Below are 18,000 nucleotides of genomic sequence, written 5' to 3' on the forward strand. Positions count from 1 at the left end.
ATTTGGAAACTTGCCATTATTGAAGGAACCATGAATTCTGCAACATACCAGAAAATGCTGAAGGAGAATGTGCAGTCATCTGTTCGTGAGCTGAACCTGAAGCATAACTGGGTTATGAAGCAAGACAATCATCCAAAACAAACAGCAAGTCAACATTTGAATGGCTGAAGAGAAAAAAATTAAGATTTTGGACTGGCTTAGTCAAAATCCTGACTTGAACCCAGTAGAAATGCTGTGACAGGACCTGAAAAATTCAGTTCATGTATGAAAACCTACAAATGTGTCTGAATTAAAGTAATCCTGCAAAGAAGAGGGGGCTCAGTTTCCTCAAATTTCAGTTCATGTATGAAAACCTACAAATGTGTCTGAATTAAAGTAATCCTGCAAAGAAGAGGGGGCTCAGTTTCCTCAAATTTCATTTCATTTCATTTATTAAAAATTTATAGACTGCCTTGTACCAAAACGGTATACACAAATATAAACATAATGTTAAAACAAAAATCAAAAAAAGAAGTGGAGAGTTCAGATCCTATGTCCCTTGCATCATCTGTCTCGATTAAATAAATGTCACTTTAACAGCTGTTTAAACAGTGATATAAAAGACTGATATCACAGTTCAGGAAGCATGGTTGAAATAATTTAAAGGTGATGCAGCCAGTTAAGTTTAGAGGATATTCATTTTTTTCACATAGGTAATACTTATTTGTTTGTTTATGATTGATATACCACAAGTTCCACGAGTGGGTCAATGCAGTTTACAAAATTAAAAATTAAACACATGGTGAAAGGAACATATGATTGAGAGGAAAAAAGAACCATTCATACCAGGCAGGATTTATTTAATATAATTTTTATTATATTTCCATTTCAGTCATATCTCCCCTCAGTCATCTCTTTTCCAAGCTGAAGAGCCCTAACCTCTTTAGACTTTCCTTGTGTCCTCCAGCTGCATTGCTACCACTAGGGGGTGGAATATTTTCAGTCGCTAAGGACAGGTATGTTCCCTGGAGTCCTGCAGAACTTGCCTGTCCCTCACAATTGAAAAATGTGACAGTAAAACAGCACCCTCTATTGGTGAGACTGTGGGTGGAGGACTCCTGCTCAGCTTAGAGGGAACAGTGGTTCCATCCCCTTTATCATCTTGATCGTTCTTCTTTGAGCCTTTTCTAGTGCCGCTATATCTTTTTTGAGATAAGGAGACCAAAACTGAACACAGTACTCAAGGTGAGGTCTCACAATTGAGTGATAGAGGCCTTTTTTAATAATTCCTAGCATCTTGTTTGCTTTCTTGGCCGCCGCCATATATTGGGTGGAAGATCTCAGCATATTGTCCACGATGACACCCAATCTTTTTCTTGAGCGCTGACTCCCAAGGTGAACCCTAGCATCCGGTAACTATGATTTGGATTATTCTTCCCAATGTGCATCACTTTGCATTTGTCCACATTAAATTTCATCTGCCATTTGGACACTCAGTCTTCCAATTTCTTAAGGTCTTCCTGCAGATTTTCTGTCTGCATGCTTTTTAACAACTTTGAACAGTTTAAATTTGCAGACAACACTAATCGCCTCACTCATAGTTTCAATTTCCAGATCATTTATAAGTTAAATAGCACCAGTCCCAGTACAGATCCCCGTGCCACACCCCTATTTACCCTCCATTGAGAAAAATGGTCATTTAACCCTACCCTTTGTTTTCTGTCCAATAACCAATTCTTAATCCACAATTGAACATTGCCCTGACTTTTAAAATCTCTTATGAGGAACTTTATCAAAAGCTTTCTGAAAATCTAGATACATTATATCAACTGGCTCGCCTTTATCCACATGTTTATTCATACCTTCAAAGAAGTAGTTGTTAAATGGACCTTCTAGGTTTCGTAACAAAGCAGACATCTACTTAATTGCTATTTCATAACAGGTAGGTGGTGCCTGTGTCTTTATTAAAAAAAAAAAAAAGCCTTAGTGGCTGAAATCATTTTCACCTGCTTCAGGGCAGGTGTAAATGATTGCACATCAATGCTGGGAAGTATATGTGTAGATTGCTGTATTTTATAATCATTGCTTGCAGATTCCACCCATGCTCCATCTAGCAGTAAAAGTACATATGTTCACACCTGCACATGTACTGTTATTTCTAGTGCTAATTTATGAAATCTCAATTTCTTAATAAATCTTTGAGCACAACTAATAAACTTTGCTATGATAATGCTTAAGTCCTCAACCAACACAGGATACGCTTATTCAGCGCTTGATCTCTATAACCAGGGAACACACTTGTTATAGAGATGCATAAGTGGTTACACAATTTTTTGGTGGAACTGGTGAAACAGAGAGTTGCACACGAAGGAACACCCGCTCTAGTGTACAGCTAAGTGAAACTACTTTTAACTTCATTGCCATGGTCAGGGACTGATAAGAAGCTAAGGTAGTCCCTTGTACAACCTCTGCTTAATATCTTTATTAGAGCACTTAAGTTGTGGGTCTGAGCACTTACCACTATAATTTATGCATTTTTAATTGTTTATGTGAGGAAGGTGGCTATGAGATCAAGTGCTGAATAAGTGTATCCTGTGTTGGTTGAGCAGCTAATTTATGAAAGCCATTTTACATGCAAAATGACTTTTTAAAATTACCCCCTTATTGGTTCAAAAGGAACTCTGAGGACTGCCATATTGAGCGTTTAATTGTAAAAGGAGGATGGCATGGCTTAACTGGAGAAAAATGCCTTGCAGTCAAGTTTCAGATATATTTCACTTGATTAACCACTTAAGCAAATCCATCAAAGCTGATACAATAAACAGCATAAAACAGAGGACATATATTGTCTGAAAGGAACTCCAGCATTGTAATGGAACAGATAGAAGAAAAGCTACTACTTGCTGTTATATGTCGAAGCCCCAGCATATAACCCCAACTATGCTGACAATGCCAGTTGCACACACTACAAGGGGAGCCAATCAAAAATTTACACCAAATGCTTCCAGAGAAAATGTGTTAAATGCATTCCTGATTGATGGTCCATGGTGTCTCAGCTTTGTACCTTTCACTCAATCACGAATGGCTGGACTAGAGTAGCTTCTAACTTCTCCTATAAATTCAAACATGGACATAGGTCAAGCCTCACTTTCTCCAAAAATAGTCAGTGCTTTCATTTACTATGGGAATTTTAAATTTTTTGTCTTCTAGTTCAGAATTAAAGTTGGTTTTAAATATTAGACAAATCCCAGGCACATTTATTTGAGGGGCAGGTAAAGCAGGTTAACATTTTGTGTTGTCATCTCACACATTTGGTAGCTTAACTAGATCTGGGGTATTTTTTTAAAATGTTTCAACAACTAAAGTTACTAACACAAGTGCTAATGCATTTTAACAAACATTGCTTTACCCCAAATCCCCATTTTATATAATGGAATCTATTTACTTTAATATGTGTTAATGGTGTTAGTGCACACTGACAAGGTAGTATATATTAGTGTTTTTATTAAAACATTTGCTATGCTTCAGCTGTTAACCTCATCCAAAATAAGTCTTTTCTTTTTAATTGTCAATTTTGTTGTTTAGCTTTTAGAACACAGAGATCACAACATTCAGTGAGCTCGACAGCAGGCAAATTGTCCAAATATTCAGCGAGATCTATCCAAATAATGTTATCTAGATAACTTGAGGATAGCCTTGTCACCACTTAGACTTTTTTTATATATATAAATCTTTATTGATTTTTCAAGCTACAATTATGCAACAAATGAATCACAAATATGGGTATTACAAACCAAGTATAACAAATGTATAACATTAATGCTCTATTATTTTTATCCCCTCCCTTATACCCAATACAAATATATTAAAATATTCATGAAACTATTCAGAAATTCCTAAATCAATACCATTTCCATTCCCCCACCCCCCCAGGATGTGTATGTTTACATGTCCACAAAATGAAAAATTATTCCTCTACAATATTTAGCTAATGGTTCCCAAACATGCATAAAATTCTTAAATCGTCCCTGTTGATGGCCAAACAACGTTCCGTTTTATAAGTAAAACATAGGGTTTCCCAACAAAATGAATACCTTAACCTATCCCAGGTTTTCCGGTTTCTCAAAATAAGCTGCATGACAACTCCTGTCATTACTAATAGAAGCTTGTTATTACTTGCAGATAGTTGACTTTTAGCTCTCATAAGAGTACCAAATAAAATAGTATCATAAGATAAAGCCACTGAATTTTCTAATATATTATTTACTTGGTCCCAAATAGACCTCCAAAATTGCAGTATCAAGGGCTAATAGTATACTAAATGATCTAAAGTTCCTGCTTCAAGATGACAATGCCAGCATCTATTAGACTTGGAATTATATAATTTATGTAAGCGAACTGGGGTCCAAAAAACTCTGCAATAAAAAGAACCAAGTTTGTCTCACAGATGCTGATATCGTACATCTCATCCTCCAAGTCCATATTCGTGGCCATTGAGACGCAGTAATCTGTTGTTTTATCTCAATGCTCCAAATGTCACGAAGACCAGTTTTTGGTTTCTTATTCAAAAAATCCAGATATCAATGTATACCACTGAGCGGCCTGGTGCCCCAGAAAGTGTACCTGAAAACATAAGATCGGCAAGCTTTATTGATTTTTAAGATTTTTCCATTCAGGGAACCCTTCCTGAATGGCCTGCTTCAATTGCAGCCATCTATATTTTTGTGAATTATTAAGACCAAATTTATGTTGCAATCGTGAAAATTCAAGCAGCTTTCCATCAGATATTACATCGTCCAGAGTACATATGCCCATCTTCATCCAATGTTTCCAGATGATCTTAAATCACCAATTTGAATCTTGGAGTTAAGCCATAGGGACTGACAGGTGGACTTATGAATTGGAATGGGTGTTATATATTTTAATGTCTGCCATGTGTCCAGCAAAATCCTATTGTTCTTATATAATCTTGGAAACTTGATACTCAACACATGACTTAATCTCAGTGGAGACAGGAGTTGCCATTCCAACCACAGCCAATCCGGAAGATTTTCCATGAGCTCAGGGAGGATCCAATACATACCCTGATGCATTATATAGGCTTGATGATACCTATAGAAATTGGGAAAATTTACCCCACCTGCCTCAATTGGTTTTTGCAAAGATACTATAGCAATTCTCACAGTTTTCCTCAGCCAAATAAATTTAGTCAGAATACTGTTTAACTTTTTATAAAAGGACCCCTGCAAAAACACTGGCAACATACCCAGTTGGTAACAAACCATAGGCAAAATCATAATTTTAATCATTTGAACTCTCCCCCACTAAGACACATTTCTGTGACCTTTAGCAATAAGGATTTTTCATTTACTTTCATCGCTTCTTCCAATGTACTTTTTATCCAAATACCTAAATATTTTATACCCTCTTCCTTCCAAAGAAAGGGGAATGAATCAAATAATCATTTTGAACAATGTACATTTAGTGGAAGAACCTCCGATTTACTCCAGTTTATTTTATAACCAGAGAATTTTCCAAATTGATCAATCAAATCCAGTAAATGTGGAATGGTAGATTCAGGGTTCCTCAAATGAAGCAAAATATCATCTGCGTAAGCAGACTTTATATTCCTGACCTGTATAAGGAATACCCTGTATCTCATTTGCCTGCTGAATAGCTAACAACAAGGGTTCCAAAACAATATCAAAAAGCAAAGGAGATAGTGGACATCCTTGTTTAACTCCCCTCTCCAGATGAAAATGTTCTGAAAAACTATTATTAATATATAATCTGGCAAGAGGGGAACCATACAAGGCTTGAATCATTTGTATAAATCCGGAACCAATACCAAACCAATCCATTACTTGATACATAAAGGTCCATTCTACACGATCAAAGGCCTTCTGTGCATCCAAAGATGCAGAAAAGGCCGGATCATCCTTAGCTTTTGTCAAATTCAACATATGAAAAGCCAATCGGGTGTTATGTGAAGAGTGTCTTTGAGCAACGAAGACTTATTTATCTAATATTATTTGGCCAGCACTGAGTACATTCACCTCCTGTTTTATTAAGGTGCACTATGCGTTTTAGCGCGCGCTAACCACTAATGCATCCATAGACTAACATGCACGCATTAGAATTTAGCATGCGCTAATATTGAGTGCGTGCTAAAACACTTAGCGCACCTTTGTAAAAGGAGCCTTAAGTTTAACCATGTCTTATTTAGTGTGGGTACCAATTTGTCCAAATAAAATTCACTTGCTCAGTGAGAATTTAAATTGTGAATTTTATTCAGCTCCAAAATATAGCAAGTCATTTCTTTTGAATGTTGAACTTCAAAACTATAAGCTCTATCTGTGATGCATTTGAAGAAGATTTTTTGTATAACTTATTAAAATGTTGTAGAAAAACCTCACTGAATGTTGTGTGAATGATTTTGATCAGTGGTTAAAGTTGATCTAGATCAGCTTACTGTTGGATTTTGATACCAAGATGGGCTAGTTGGCTTTGCTATAATAATAATAATAATAACTTTATTTTTCTATACCGCCATAATCTTGCGACTTCTAGGCGGTTCACTTCTATCTGAGATGCCACATTTAAAAATAGACCACCACCTCTCAAATCTGCTGACCACGACGCCCAACTACAAAACATTCAAGAAAGAACTGAAAACCATACTGTTCAAGAAATTTGTCAAATGATCATCCCTCAATTATCAGAACGTCATTATCTCTATCACTTCTTAACTGATCTAATTTATTGAAAATTTTTCTATTACCTTCATTATTGTTTTATATTATATTCTTTTAAACTTTGTTAACCGTCTCGAGTCCTTGCTGGAATGATCCGGTATATAAGATGGAAATTAGATTAGAAATTAGATTACCCAAACCGTATCGACCCTTCCCAGATCCCGATGCATACTATAGCTATCAACCTTGTAATCAATGCCCAGGCTAATTTCTTGTTGTAAACCGCCTAGAGCTGAAAGGTATTGGTGGGATAGAAGACATCAATGTAATGTAATTTACCAGAATTAGCAGGAACACAAAATGGTACAGTGCTGAAGATACCTCCTGGTAGTTCCAGAATGATATATTAATTAATATTGCCTTTTCTGTTTTGTTTCTTTTACAGTCATTTACACACGGCAGTAAGAAAATGCACAGCCCAACACTTATCAGATGTTGTGGAGCGAATGGGACCTGGCCGTATACTTTCTGAAATTAAAGATGTAACTGATCGAGCGTTACCTGCTGTAGTCAAGTTTGCAATGGATGGCTCACAAGAAACAAGGTTTATTAATTTAGATTGCTTATATTATAGATTGCTTATATTATAGTCTCATGATATGCAAGCTTCTTCTTTGTACCCTGGTACCTAGATAATTAGTTGTTGTAAACAGGAGAAAACATATGGGTGTTTGTGTTACATAAATGTACTAATAAAACAATTTTCCTTCACCTTTTATCCTGCACTAACCAGATTAGAAAACTGCAATATTAAATTTAAGTCTCCTTTGTTTAAATCAGACTGAGAGACTGGCCACAAGCACTGCCATTTATTAGTGGGAAAGAACTTGCAAGAAGTTATGCATTTGCTGAATTTCTGGCGCTGTCATTGGCTTTCTGTGATCTCAGATAAATATTGTAGCTGCCTATGCTTAAAATGTAAGCTATAGTTTTACATTTGCATATGATCTCATTGTAATTCAACCACTTTAATTTGCTTATGAGTATCTTGGAAAAGCTCGACAGGATACAATAGTATAAAGCAACAATATAAACAAATGTTAAAAAAAGAATAAGACCTAAAGTTACAGACAGTATCATAATGCATGAACAAAATGATATGCAGTCCTTGGGAAAACTGATATACTATATGCAGCTCTGAGTATGGCCACCATAATGAGATGTTTAAGAAGAATTAAGATAAGTTTGATTTTTGTTTGAACACATTATTTTTTCTCTGAATTAAGTGGTTTAAAATTTCATGAAGATGTTTTGAAATGTACCTGTAAGTCCTGGCTATAAGAATGCCTTGATAATGAATGTGATTGTTGGGCAGACTGGATAGACCATGCAGGTCATTATCTGCCATCATTTACTATGTTAGTATGAATGGCAACAGATATTTATGCAAGGAAAATAAAAGCAATATGGTTCTTCAAATAAGTGACTGAAAAAAAGTCACTGCAAAATACAGAACACAACAAAAACACAGAAAATAATACCACATAAAACAAAAAAAAGAAAGAAAAAAGTATGGCATAAGCATGAGCACAATTAAAAATATAAAGTGAGGTGATGACTTATTTCAGGTATTTTAGGAAAAGAGGAATGCTAGAAATGGAATTGTAAGGCTGAAAGATGCTGAGGACCATAATGTGAAGATTGAGGAGAAAAAGCAGAAATGCTAAACAAATTCTTTGGTTCTTTGTTCCAGGAAAAAATCCTGGAGAAGGACCATGGCTATCTTACAAAGACCTATATATACATTAGTGGCCAAAATTGTGGAAACATTTTGAGTTTTTCAAGATTGCAGAACTTTAGTCAACAGTTTTCTCCAGTTACTTATTTAATCCTGCAACATATGATACGAGGTCTAATCAAAAAGTTCCAAGACAGTTTGAATTGTGCGCCAATAGAAAGTTCTTTTGAGACACAGCATTGAGAAGCATTTTCAGGCAGCATTGAGAAGCTTGAAACCTCACAAGTAACCTCCATTTTTCCGTTTGTTGATATCTGTTTTCATCTCTAAGCTACAGCAGTTCTTGTGAAAGTGTATGGCTATTTTTCATCATGTGACTTCAATGAGTAGCGCTGCAGCCTAAAGTTCTGTTTTAAATTGGGTAAGACCGCTACAGAAACTTATGAATTGTTGAAAGTGGCTTATGAGGAACAGGTCATGGAAGGTGTTTTGAATGGTATTTACATTTCAAAACTGGTCATGACTTGTAGTTAACTGATGATGATCATGTTGATCAAGTGAGGGTTCTTGTGTGCACTAATTGGCGATTAACTGTTAGAGATTGGCAGAAGAATGAAACATCTCCATTGGTTCATGCCACAATATTCCAACAGAGAAGTTGGGAATGTCTCAAATTGTGGCAAAGTTTTTTCCACGGTTGGTGACTGACAACCAGAATAACCACCACATGAGCTGTCAAAATCTTCTTGAGCAGGCAAATGAAGGTTATGATGTGGAAACCAAAGCTCAGTTGTCTCAATGGAGAACCAAAACATCGTCAAGACCTAAAAAAGCTCGGCAAGTTCAGTAGAATGTCAAAGTGATAAGTTTATTTGACAGTCGGGGTATTTGTTCACTATGAATTTCTGCCACAAGGACAAATTGTCAACCAAAATTACTATCTGAAAGTGTTGAAATGACTCCATGAGAGAATCAGGAGGAAGCGGCCCAAACTTTGGAGGGAGCAGCAGCCCAAACTTTGGAGGGAGCAGTAATGGTTCCTGCATCATGACAATGCACTTGCTCTTGCTGCCATCAAAATTCATAAATTTTGTGCAAAAAACAGGATAAGGGTTCTTCTCCTGCCATCTTACTCTCCTGACTTGGCCCCTGCTGACTTTGTGTGTTTCCAAAATTTAAATACATGCTGAAAGAAAACCAATTCGACACCATTGAAGACATAAAGCAAAATTCAACACTGCAACTTTTGGTGATTCCTGAAGTTGCATTTAAGGACTGTTTACCGAAGTAAAAGTGTTTGCGTAGGAAAAGGGAGTACTTTGAAGGGGACCTAATGGAACAAGTTGTAAGATTGTTTACATTTTTATAAAATCAGTCCTGGAACTTTTGAACAGACCTCGTATTTTATGAACATTATTTGATTGTTTGCAAACATTACTGGTAATATTTGTATAGCAATTTTGGTCCGGATTCTCTAACTGACGCTATTGTTGGCGGCCACTGATTATGAGTCAATCACGTGACAGTGCCATTTAGCCTGCACACATTTTAGCGGCGGATTATCAAAACGGATTATCTGTCTTTATTTTTAGCAGTCTCCGATAATGACTTGCAAATGGGCTTTTCAACATTGAAATGAGCCCTCCAGTGGATTCTTAGAAATTGCCGAGCCATTTTTTTTTTTTAAAGCGGCATCTGCATTTACCTACAAAAATAAGTGACTGGTCTAGGGGTGCCGATACAGTGGCTGCACGGTTTTAAATCCCTGCATGGCAGTGCGTCAGACTGCTAAAAAGCCATGTTGTGATGCAACGAGAGAGATGCTCATTCTCTCCCCTTGCATCACAACATCCCTCTCCACCTCCCCACCTTTTGCAGCAGGAGAGATGCCCAATCTCTTCCACCACAAACAATCCCCCTTGCAGCAGGTGAGATGCCCATTCCCCCGCTGCCATACAACACCCCCTAGCCTCAGACGCTGTCTCACCCTTACCTCCATGTAGATGTGTAACCTGAGGGACATGGATTTCCTCCACCCAGCTGGTCCAAGTTGTTTAAGGCCAATGCAGAGCAAAACACAACCATGTTGAGCAGCATTTTAATCTACCATAATAAAGATTTTTAAGATTTATCTATTTTTGATCGGGTCTGCCTCCACAGTTTACTTCCAATTAATTTTATTTCAGCCAATAATAGAACAACAAGGAGAGCCTGACTAGCTGATTATTGGAAGTGCCCTGGAACATATTGACAAAACCAGTTTGATAAATAAGTGGGTATAGAAATGTTCTTATCCTTTCAAACAGCTCAATTGAGTCGGGAGTTAATTCCAGTCGTTAGGTCATCTTCATCATATATACAATCTAGATGTAAACTGAAAACTTATTTGTACAGTAAATTTGCGCATGAATTTTGATTATAGTTTAATGTATTTTACTAATTGCGTTCAGTTTTATTTTTAGTACCAGTTAGCCGCATCAAACATTTTTGGTATATTGTGTTATATAAATAAAATACTGTATTATGTATTATCCCAGGACAAGCAGGCAGGTATTCTCACTAGTGGGTGATGTCATCCGACAGAGCCCCGATACGGACATCTTGCAAGCATGTCTTGCTTGAAGAAACTCAGAAGTTTCGAGATGCCCGCACCGCACATGCGCCAGTGCCTTCCCACCCGATGAACCGGGCGTGTCTCCTCAGTTCTTTTCTTTCCGCGGAGCTGAGAAGTTTCTCTTCATTCTGCGCTGACTGAATTTCAGTTTTTTGCCTTCTTTACCCGCGTTTTTGTTTATTTCTTTGAATTTATTTCACTTTTAATTTATTTTTCTAAAAAAAAAAAATAAAAAAAGTTAAAATTATTTCTTCCAGCGGTTCGGCCGGGCCGGTCTCGTGGCTGCGGCCTAGCGCCTTCGACCTTGCAGCGTCGATTTTCCGGCCTATGTCCCGACCAATCACCGGTTTTAAAAAGTGCAGCAAGTGCCAGCGTGCGATTTCGTTGACGGACCCGCATCGACGCTGCCTTCAGTGTCTTGGTCCGGAACACGTTCCGAAATCGTGCCGGCCTTGTTCCACGCTCACTGCGCGCTCGTTTAAACGGCGCTGCTTGCTCTGGGAGTCGATGTTCAAGATGGAGACTGCCAAGGACATGTCTGCTTCCACGTCTGTTGAGGTTTCGCCGGTCCGTTCAAAACCTGCATCGACGACTCCTGCATCGCGCATCGTGAAGCCAGCATCGTTTGCCCCGGCTTCAGCATCGAGTTCAGCATCGGCGCCTGCCTCCGTCTCCTCGGTTCAGGTACCACCTTCCACTGTCCCTCCCATGGTCATCAAAGTGCCTAAAGCTAACAAGCAGAAGCACTCGGCCACGAAGGAACGCGAAGACCGTGCAGGAGGACCCCCTTTCGGTGCGGATCCCTCCATATCAGCTTCGCTTCAATCCCTGCTAGAAGCTCAGTTTGTCGAGCTTATGCAGACTATGGGGCCCCGGCTTATCGCCAACATTCAAGGTGACGTTCCGGCCCCGGTTCCAGGGGGCGGTCCGCCCCCTCCCCCTCCTCCTCGTCGTTCGATCTCCCTGCTCGACGAGGGGGATCGGCGGAGGGCGGCGGAATCCTCCAAGAGGGCTTCCCTTCCTGATATGCCGCCTTTGGAGCCCATCACACCTCCACGACAACAGGGTACTAGGTCGACCCCTGATAATCGGAGTCCTGGGCATACTGCATCGCAGGAGGAGTTCTTCCGCACTCCATACCAGACTTGGGTGGCGCTGCGTGAGTCCGCATCTCTGCCACCTCTGCGATCCACTGCATCTAGTCCTATCCATTCCTTCGAGACTTCGAAGGATCGATCGATGCATAGAAGATCTCGTTCCCCGTCCCGTCACCAGGAGGGGCATCGATCTCGGCACTCTTCTCGACACTCCTCACGTTATTCGGAGGTGTCTCCGCAAAAGAAGATGCAGCGTTTGGGATACTCCTCGTCGGATTTATCCCAGCCGGAGGGACCAGAGTATGAGGAACCATCTACCTCCTATTCTCCATGCCGCTCCCAGCTCTCCCTGGAGCCGGAGGCTTCCACTTCTTCTAGTCCGTCTCGCCAGCCGGCCTTGGCGGACCAACTGTCTTTTTCATCCTTTCTCCGACAGATGGCGGATGATTTGGATGTGACTCTGGACACTGGGTCTCGATATTCTAAAGAGTATCTGGACACCATGCATTTGCCTCATCCTCCGGCGGAGACACTTCGGCTTCCTCTGCATAAACTGCTGGACCAGACTTTCATGCGTTGTTTTGAGACACCGTATTCCATACCTGCAGTTCCCAGTAAGCTGGATGCTCGATACCGCATCGTTCACCACAAGGGGTTTGAGGGAGCTCAACTTTCTCATCAGTCCCTCCTAGTCGAGTCCTCTCTCAAGCGTTCTCATCCCTCCCAAGTCTACGCTTCCGTGCCTCCGGGCAGGGAGGGGAGAACGATGGATAAGTTTGGTAGACGTATCTATCAAAACTCGATGATGGCGACTCGAGTGCTCAATTACAACTTTTTCTTCTCTTCATATTTGGATTTCTTCTTGCCGGTGCTCCGCAAGTTCATCCCTTTCATCGATGCTCAGGCTCGTTTCCAGTTTGAAGAGGTGGTGGCGACCCTGTCCCAGTTACGACTGCAGCTGATGCAATCCTCCTACGATGCCTTCGAGCTCTCGGCACGTGCTGCGGCCTGTTCGGTCGCCATGCGTCGCCTGGCGTGGCTCCGTACCATTGATATGGATCCGAACCTCCAAGACAGACTTGCAAATGTGCCTTGTGCGGGAGCGGATCTGTTCGATGAGTCTATCGAGACTGTTACTAAAAAGCTTTCGGACCATGAGAAGTCTTTTCAGTCTATTCTGCGACCTAAGCCAAAGCCTCAGCAGTCTCGTCCCTCTAGACCGCCTCAAATCTACCAGCGGCGTTATCAACCGAGGCAGACTCCTCCTGCGAGACAGCCTGCGAAGAGACAGCCTCCCCAGAAGACTCAGCAGAAGCCTCAGATGCCGGCTGCACCCAAGGCTACTCAGCCTTTTTGACTCTCTTCCAGGGAGCATAACCGACGTTCTGTCTTCCCCTGTTTTTCCCATAGGGGGTCGTCTCCATCATTTTTGTCATCAATGGGAGTCAATCACCACAGACCTTTGGGTCCTGACCATCGTAAGAGAGGGATACTCTCTTCATTTCCAACGGGTCCCCCCGGACCACCCTCCAAGAGAGTATCCTTCCAACTTAACGCAGACCGCTCTTCTCCTCCAGGAGGCTCAGGCTTTGCTTCGGCTTCGGGCCGTCGAGCCGGTTCCGTTGGATCAGCAAAACCGAGGGTTTTACTCCCGGTATTTCCTGGTCCCGAAGAAGACGGGCGATCTGCGGCCCATTTTGGACCTTCGAGTCCTCAACAAGTTTTTGGTCAAGGAGCGGTTCCGTATGCTGACCCTTGCCTCTCTCTACCCCCTCCTCGAGCAGAACGATTGGTTATGCTCTCTGGACCTCAAGGAGGCCTACACTCACATCCCGATTCATCCGGCCTCCCGCAAGTTCCTCAGATTTCGGGTGGGACATCTACATCTGCAGTATCGAGTGCTTCCATTCGGCCTTTCCTCGTCGCCCAGAGTCTTCACGAAGTGTCTGGTGGTGGTGGCCGCTGCACTCCGGAACATGGGTCTCCAGGTGTTTCCATACCTCGACGACTGGCTCATCAAGGCACCGTCGGCCCCAGAGGTCATTTCGGCGACCTTGACTACAATTTGTTTCCTGCAGAACTTGGGCTTCGAGATCAACTTTCCCAAGTCACATCTTCAGCCCACCCAGTCTCTCCCCTTTATCGGGGCTGTCCTGGATACCATCCAACTTCGAGCATTCCTTCCTCCTCAACGCATGGATGCTCTTCTTCTACTCTGCCAGTCGGTGTCTTCTCGCCAATCCATCTCAGCGAGACACATGATGGTCCTCTTGGGTCACATGGCATCCACAGTTCATGTGACGCCTTTTGCCAGACTACATCTCAGGATTCCTCAATGGACCTTGGCATCTCAGTAGACTCAGGTGTCCGACCCGTTGTCCCGCCACATTGTAGTCACTCCTGCTCTACGGCAGTCTCTTCTCTGGTGGATGACCTCTTCGAATCTATCCAGAGGTTTGTTGTTTCACTCTCCTCCCCACCAGAAAGTTCTCACGACTGATTCATCGAACTATGCATGGGGAGCTCATCTGGATGGTCTTCGCACTCAGGGGTTCTGGACCAGTGCGGAACGACTCCATCAAATCAATCTTCTGGAGCTCAGAGCCATCTTCAATGCTCTCCAAGCTTTTCAACATCTGCTTCACGACATGGTGGTCCTTATTCGCACCGACAATCAGGTCGCCATGTATTATGTCAACAAACAAGGGGGCACGGGCTCGGCCCCTCTTTGCCAGGAAGCTCTTCGAGTCTGGGATTGGGCGGTCCGCCACAACACCTTCCTCAGAGCGGTCTATATTCAGGGGAAAGACAACGTCTTGGCGGACAAATTGAGTCGTCTTCTCCAGCCTCACGAATGGACGCTCCACTCCGAACCCCTTCATCAAGTCTTTGCACAGTGGGGGACGCCTCAGATAGACCTCTTTGCAGCCCCCCACAACTTCAAACTGCCTCAGTTTTGCTCCAGGATCTACACTCCTCATCGCCTCGAGGCAGACGCTTTTCTACTGGATTGGGGGAATCGCTTCCTATATGCGTTTCCTCCTTTTCCTCTCATTCAAAAGACTCTAGTCAAGTTGAGATCAGACCATTCCACCATGATTCTGATTGCTCCTCGGTGGCCCAGACAACCTTGGTTCTCCCTTCTACTTCAACTCAGCAGCAGGGAGCCAATACTTCTTCCAGTGTTTCCTTCACTACTCACTCAATATCAAGGTTCACTACTTCATCCCAATCTGCAGTCCCTCCACCTGACAGCTTGGTTCCTTTCAACATAACTCCTCACCAGTATTCTCAAGCAGTGAGGGAGGTCTTGGAGGCTTCCAGGAAGCCTGCTGCTCGACAATGCTACTCCCAAAAATGGACTAGATTCTCTTCCTGGTGTATTTCCAATGCCACGGAACCTCAGCGAGCTTCCCTTTCTTCTGTATTGGACTATCTTCTACACCTATCTCAGTCTGGTCTCAAATCTACCTCCATACGAGTCCACCTGAGTGCTATTGCGGCTTTCCATCAGCCTCTACAGGGGAAACCTTTGTCTGCTCATCCTGTGGTTTCCAGATTTATGAAAGGTCTTTTTCATGTCAACCCTCCTATCAAACCTCCTCCTGTGGTTTGGGATCTCAATGTTGTCCTGTCTCATCTCATGAAGCCTCCGTTTGAACCTCTCAACAAGGCTCCACTTAAGTATCTCACCTGGAAGGTGGTTTTTCTGGTGGCCCTCACGTCTGCTCGCCGGGTCAGTGAGCTTCAGGCCCTAGTGGCGGATCCACCGTTCACTGTATTCCATCATGACAAGGTGGTTCTTCGTACTCATCCGAAATTCCTGCCTAAAGTGGTCTCTGAATTTCACATCAACCAATCCATCGTGCTTCCAGTGTTCTTTCCAAAGCCTCATTCTCATCCTGGGGAATCTGCTTTGCACACTCTGGACTGTAAACGTGCTCTAGCTTTCTACTTGGATCGCACAAAGCCACACAGAACTGCTCCTCAACTTTTCGTCTCCTTTGATCCAAACAAGTTGGGACGACCTGTATCGAAGCGCACCATCTCTAACTGGATGGCGGCTTGTATCTCTTCCTGCTATGCCCAGGCTGGATTATCCCTTCCCTGTAAGGTCACAGCCCATAAGGTCAGAGCAATGGCAGCCTCTGTAGCCTTCCTCAGATCGACACCGATTGAGGAGATATGTAAGGCTGCCACTTGGTCCTCGGTTCATACATTCACCTCTCATTATTGTCTGGATACTTTCTCCAGACGGGATGGACAGTTTGGCCAAACAGTGTTACAAAATTTGTTCTCTTAAGTTGCCAACTCTCCCACCATCCCATTGGGGTTAGCTTGGAGGTCACCCACTAGTGAGAATACCTGCCTGCTTGTCCTGGGATAAAGCAATGTTACTTACCGTAACAGTTGTTATCCAGGGACAGCAGGCAGCTATTCTCACGTCCCACCCACCTCCCCTGGGTTGGCTTCTCAGGCTAGCTACCTGAACTGAGGAGACACGCCCGGTTCATCAGGCGGAAAGGCACTGGCGCATGCGCGGTGCGGGCATCTCGAAACTTCTGAGTTTCTTCAAGCAAGACATGCTTGCAAGATGTCCATATCGGGGCTCTGTCGGATGACATCACCCACTAGTGAGAATAGCTGCCTGCTGTCCCTGGATAACAACTGTTACGGTAAGTAACATTGCTTTAAAAGCTGTTTGAACTTAAATGATACTATTTCAATTATTTCCTTTACTTAGAGCCAACAATGTCCGTTGTTTACCAACAAAATCTGTCTATCATTTCATTTCAGCTTATCGTTTTAATGATTTATACGTACTTTAACCATAGACCTCAGAAACACCACTCCACCACCCTAAGAAAAGATTTTTCAGCAGTGAGCTTTGTGTTGAATCCTCACTGGTCTGTGTTGAGTTATTTATTTTTATCTATATATATCATCTCTCTTAAGATTAATTCATATACTTTTAAATCTCACATTTGTTCATCTTGAACCTCAACTTTTACTTATCTCACTGGTTGTTTGCCTTTGCTTGTGATCTGAGGGGCTGGATCTGACATGTTTCTCAAAAGCTTTATCAAGGATTTCCCCAGTATCGCTGTCATCTGACTAACATAAATGCTTCAAGCAAGCATAAATGTCACGGGAGTAGAGAATTTTCAGGCCAACTAACTCTGTCGGCAGAGTCTCAACATGGGGGGAGGGGAATGGTCACTGTCCCATATTCTGATATCAAATCATTTATTACATCAAGTTCTTCAGGCAGGAATAGATGATATCCTTCTTTCCGATCATGCTGGTATTTGGATCACAATTCAAGTATCACTGATTTTCAGGTCTTCTCCTGTGTGGCATTTTAATAATGCTTTGCTCGCTGACCCTCAATTTGTGGAAGAAATGCAGGGGAAAATGTAGGAATTTTTCCAATTAAATAATTCAAATCAGTTATCACCAGAAATAGTCTGGGATGCTTTCAAAGCACCTACCGTGTTTCCCCAAAAATAAGACACTATCTTATATTAATTTTTGGCCCCAAAAAGGCACTAGGCCTTATTTTTGGGGTAGGTCTTTATATTTTTTTTTTCATGTACTGTACAATGATCATCTCTCCCTTCCTCTCCTCTACCCCAATTCTTTCTATTTCCTTTTTCTCCCCCACATGTGCAGCATCTTTCCTCCCCTCTCACCCATCCATTTGTGCAATGTCTTTCTATCCCTCCCTCCCCTTCCCCCATCCCCCCTGTGTAGCAGAGCCCTTGCAGCTTGTATCCCTCCCTCCTTCCTCCGCAACTACCCGCCGACCATGAGACTGAAATACTGTACCTTGTAATAAACAGCAGCGTTGCAGCAATTTAGAGGGGCTGCTTTGTA

At 42.0% G+C, this 18,000-nt stretch overlaps 1 protein-coding gene across 6 annotated transcripts in view; it reads left to right on the forward strand.

The window, feature by feature from the left end:
* Positions 1-18,000, forward strand: part of TOGARAM1 (TOG array regulator of axonemal microtubules 1) — a 182,843-nt gene that overhangs the window by 125,443 nt on the left and 39,400 nt on the right. For all 6 annotated transcript variants that reach the window (XM_033953373.1, XM_033953372.1, XM_033953371.1 and 3 more), the window contains one exon: positions 7,120-7,278. In XM_033953373.1, the coding sequence (XP_033809264.1) occupies positions 7,120-7,278 (159 nt within the window). The remainder of the gene's footprint in view (positions 1-7,119; positions 7,279-18,000) is intronic.

The sequence above is a fragment of the Geotrypetes seraphini genome, chromosome 7 (genome assembly GCF_902459505.1).
Source record: "Geotrypetes seraphini chromosome 7, aGeoSer1.1, whole genome shotgun sequence".
Lineage (NCBI taxonomy): Eukaryota > Metazoa > Chordata > Amphibia > Gymnophiona > Dermophiidae > Geotrypetes > Geotrypetes seraphini.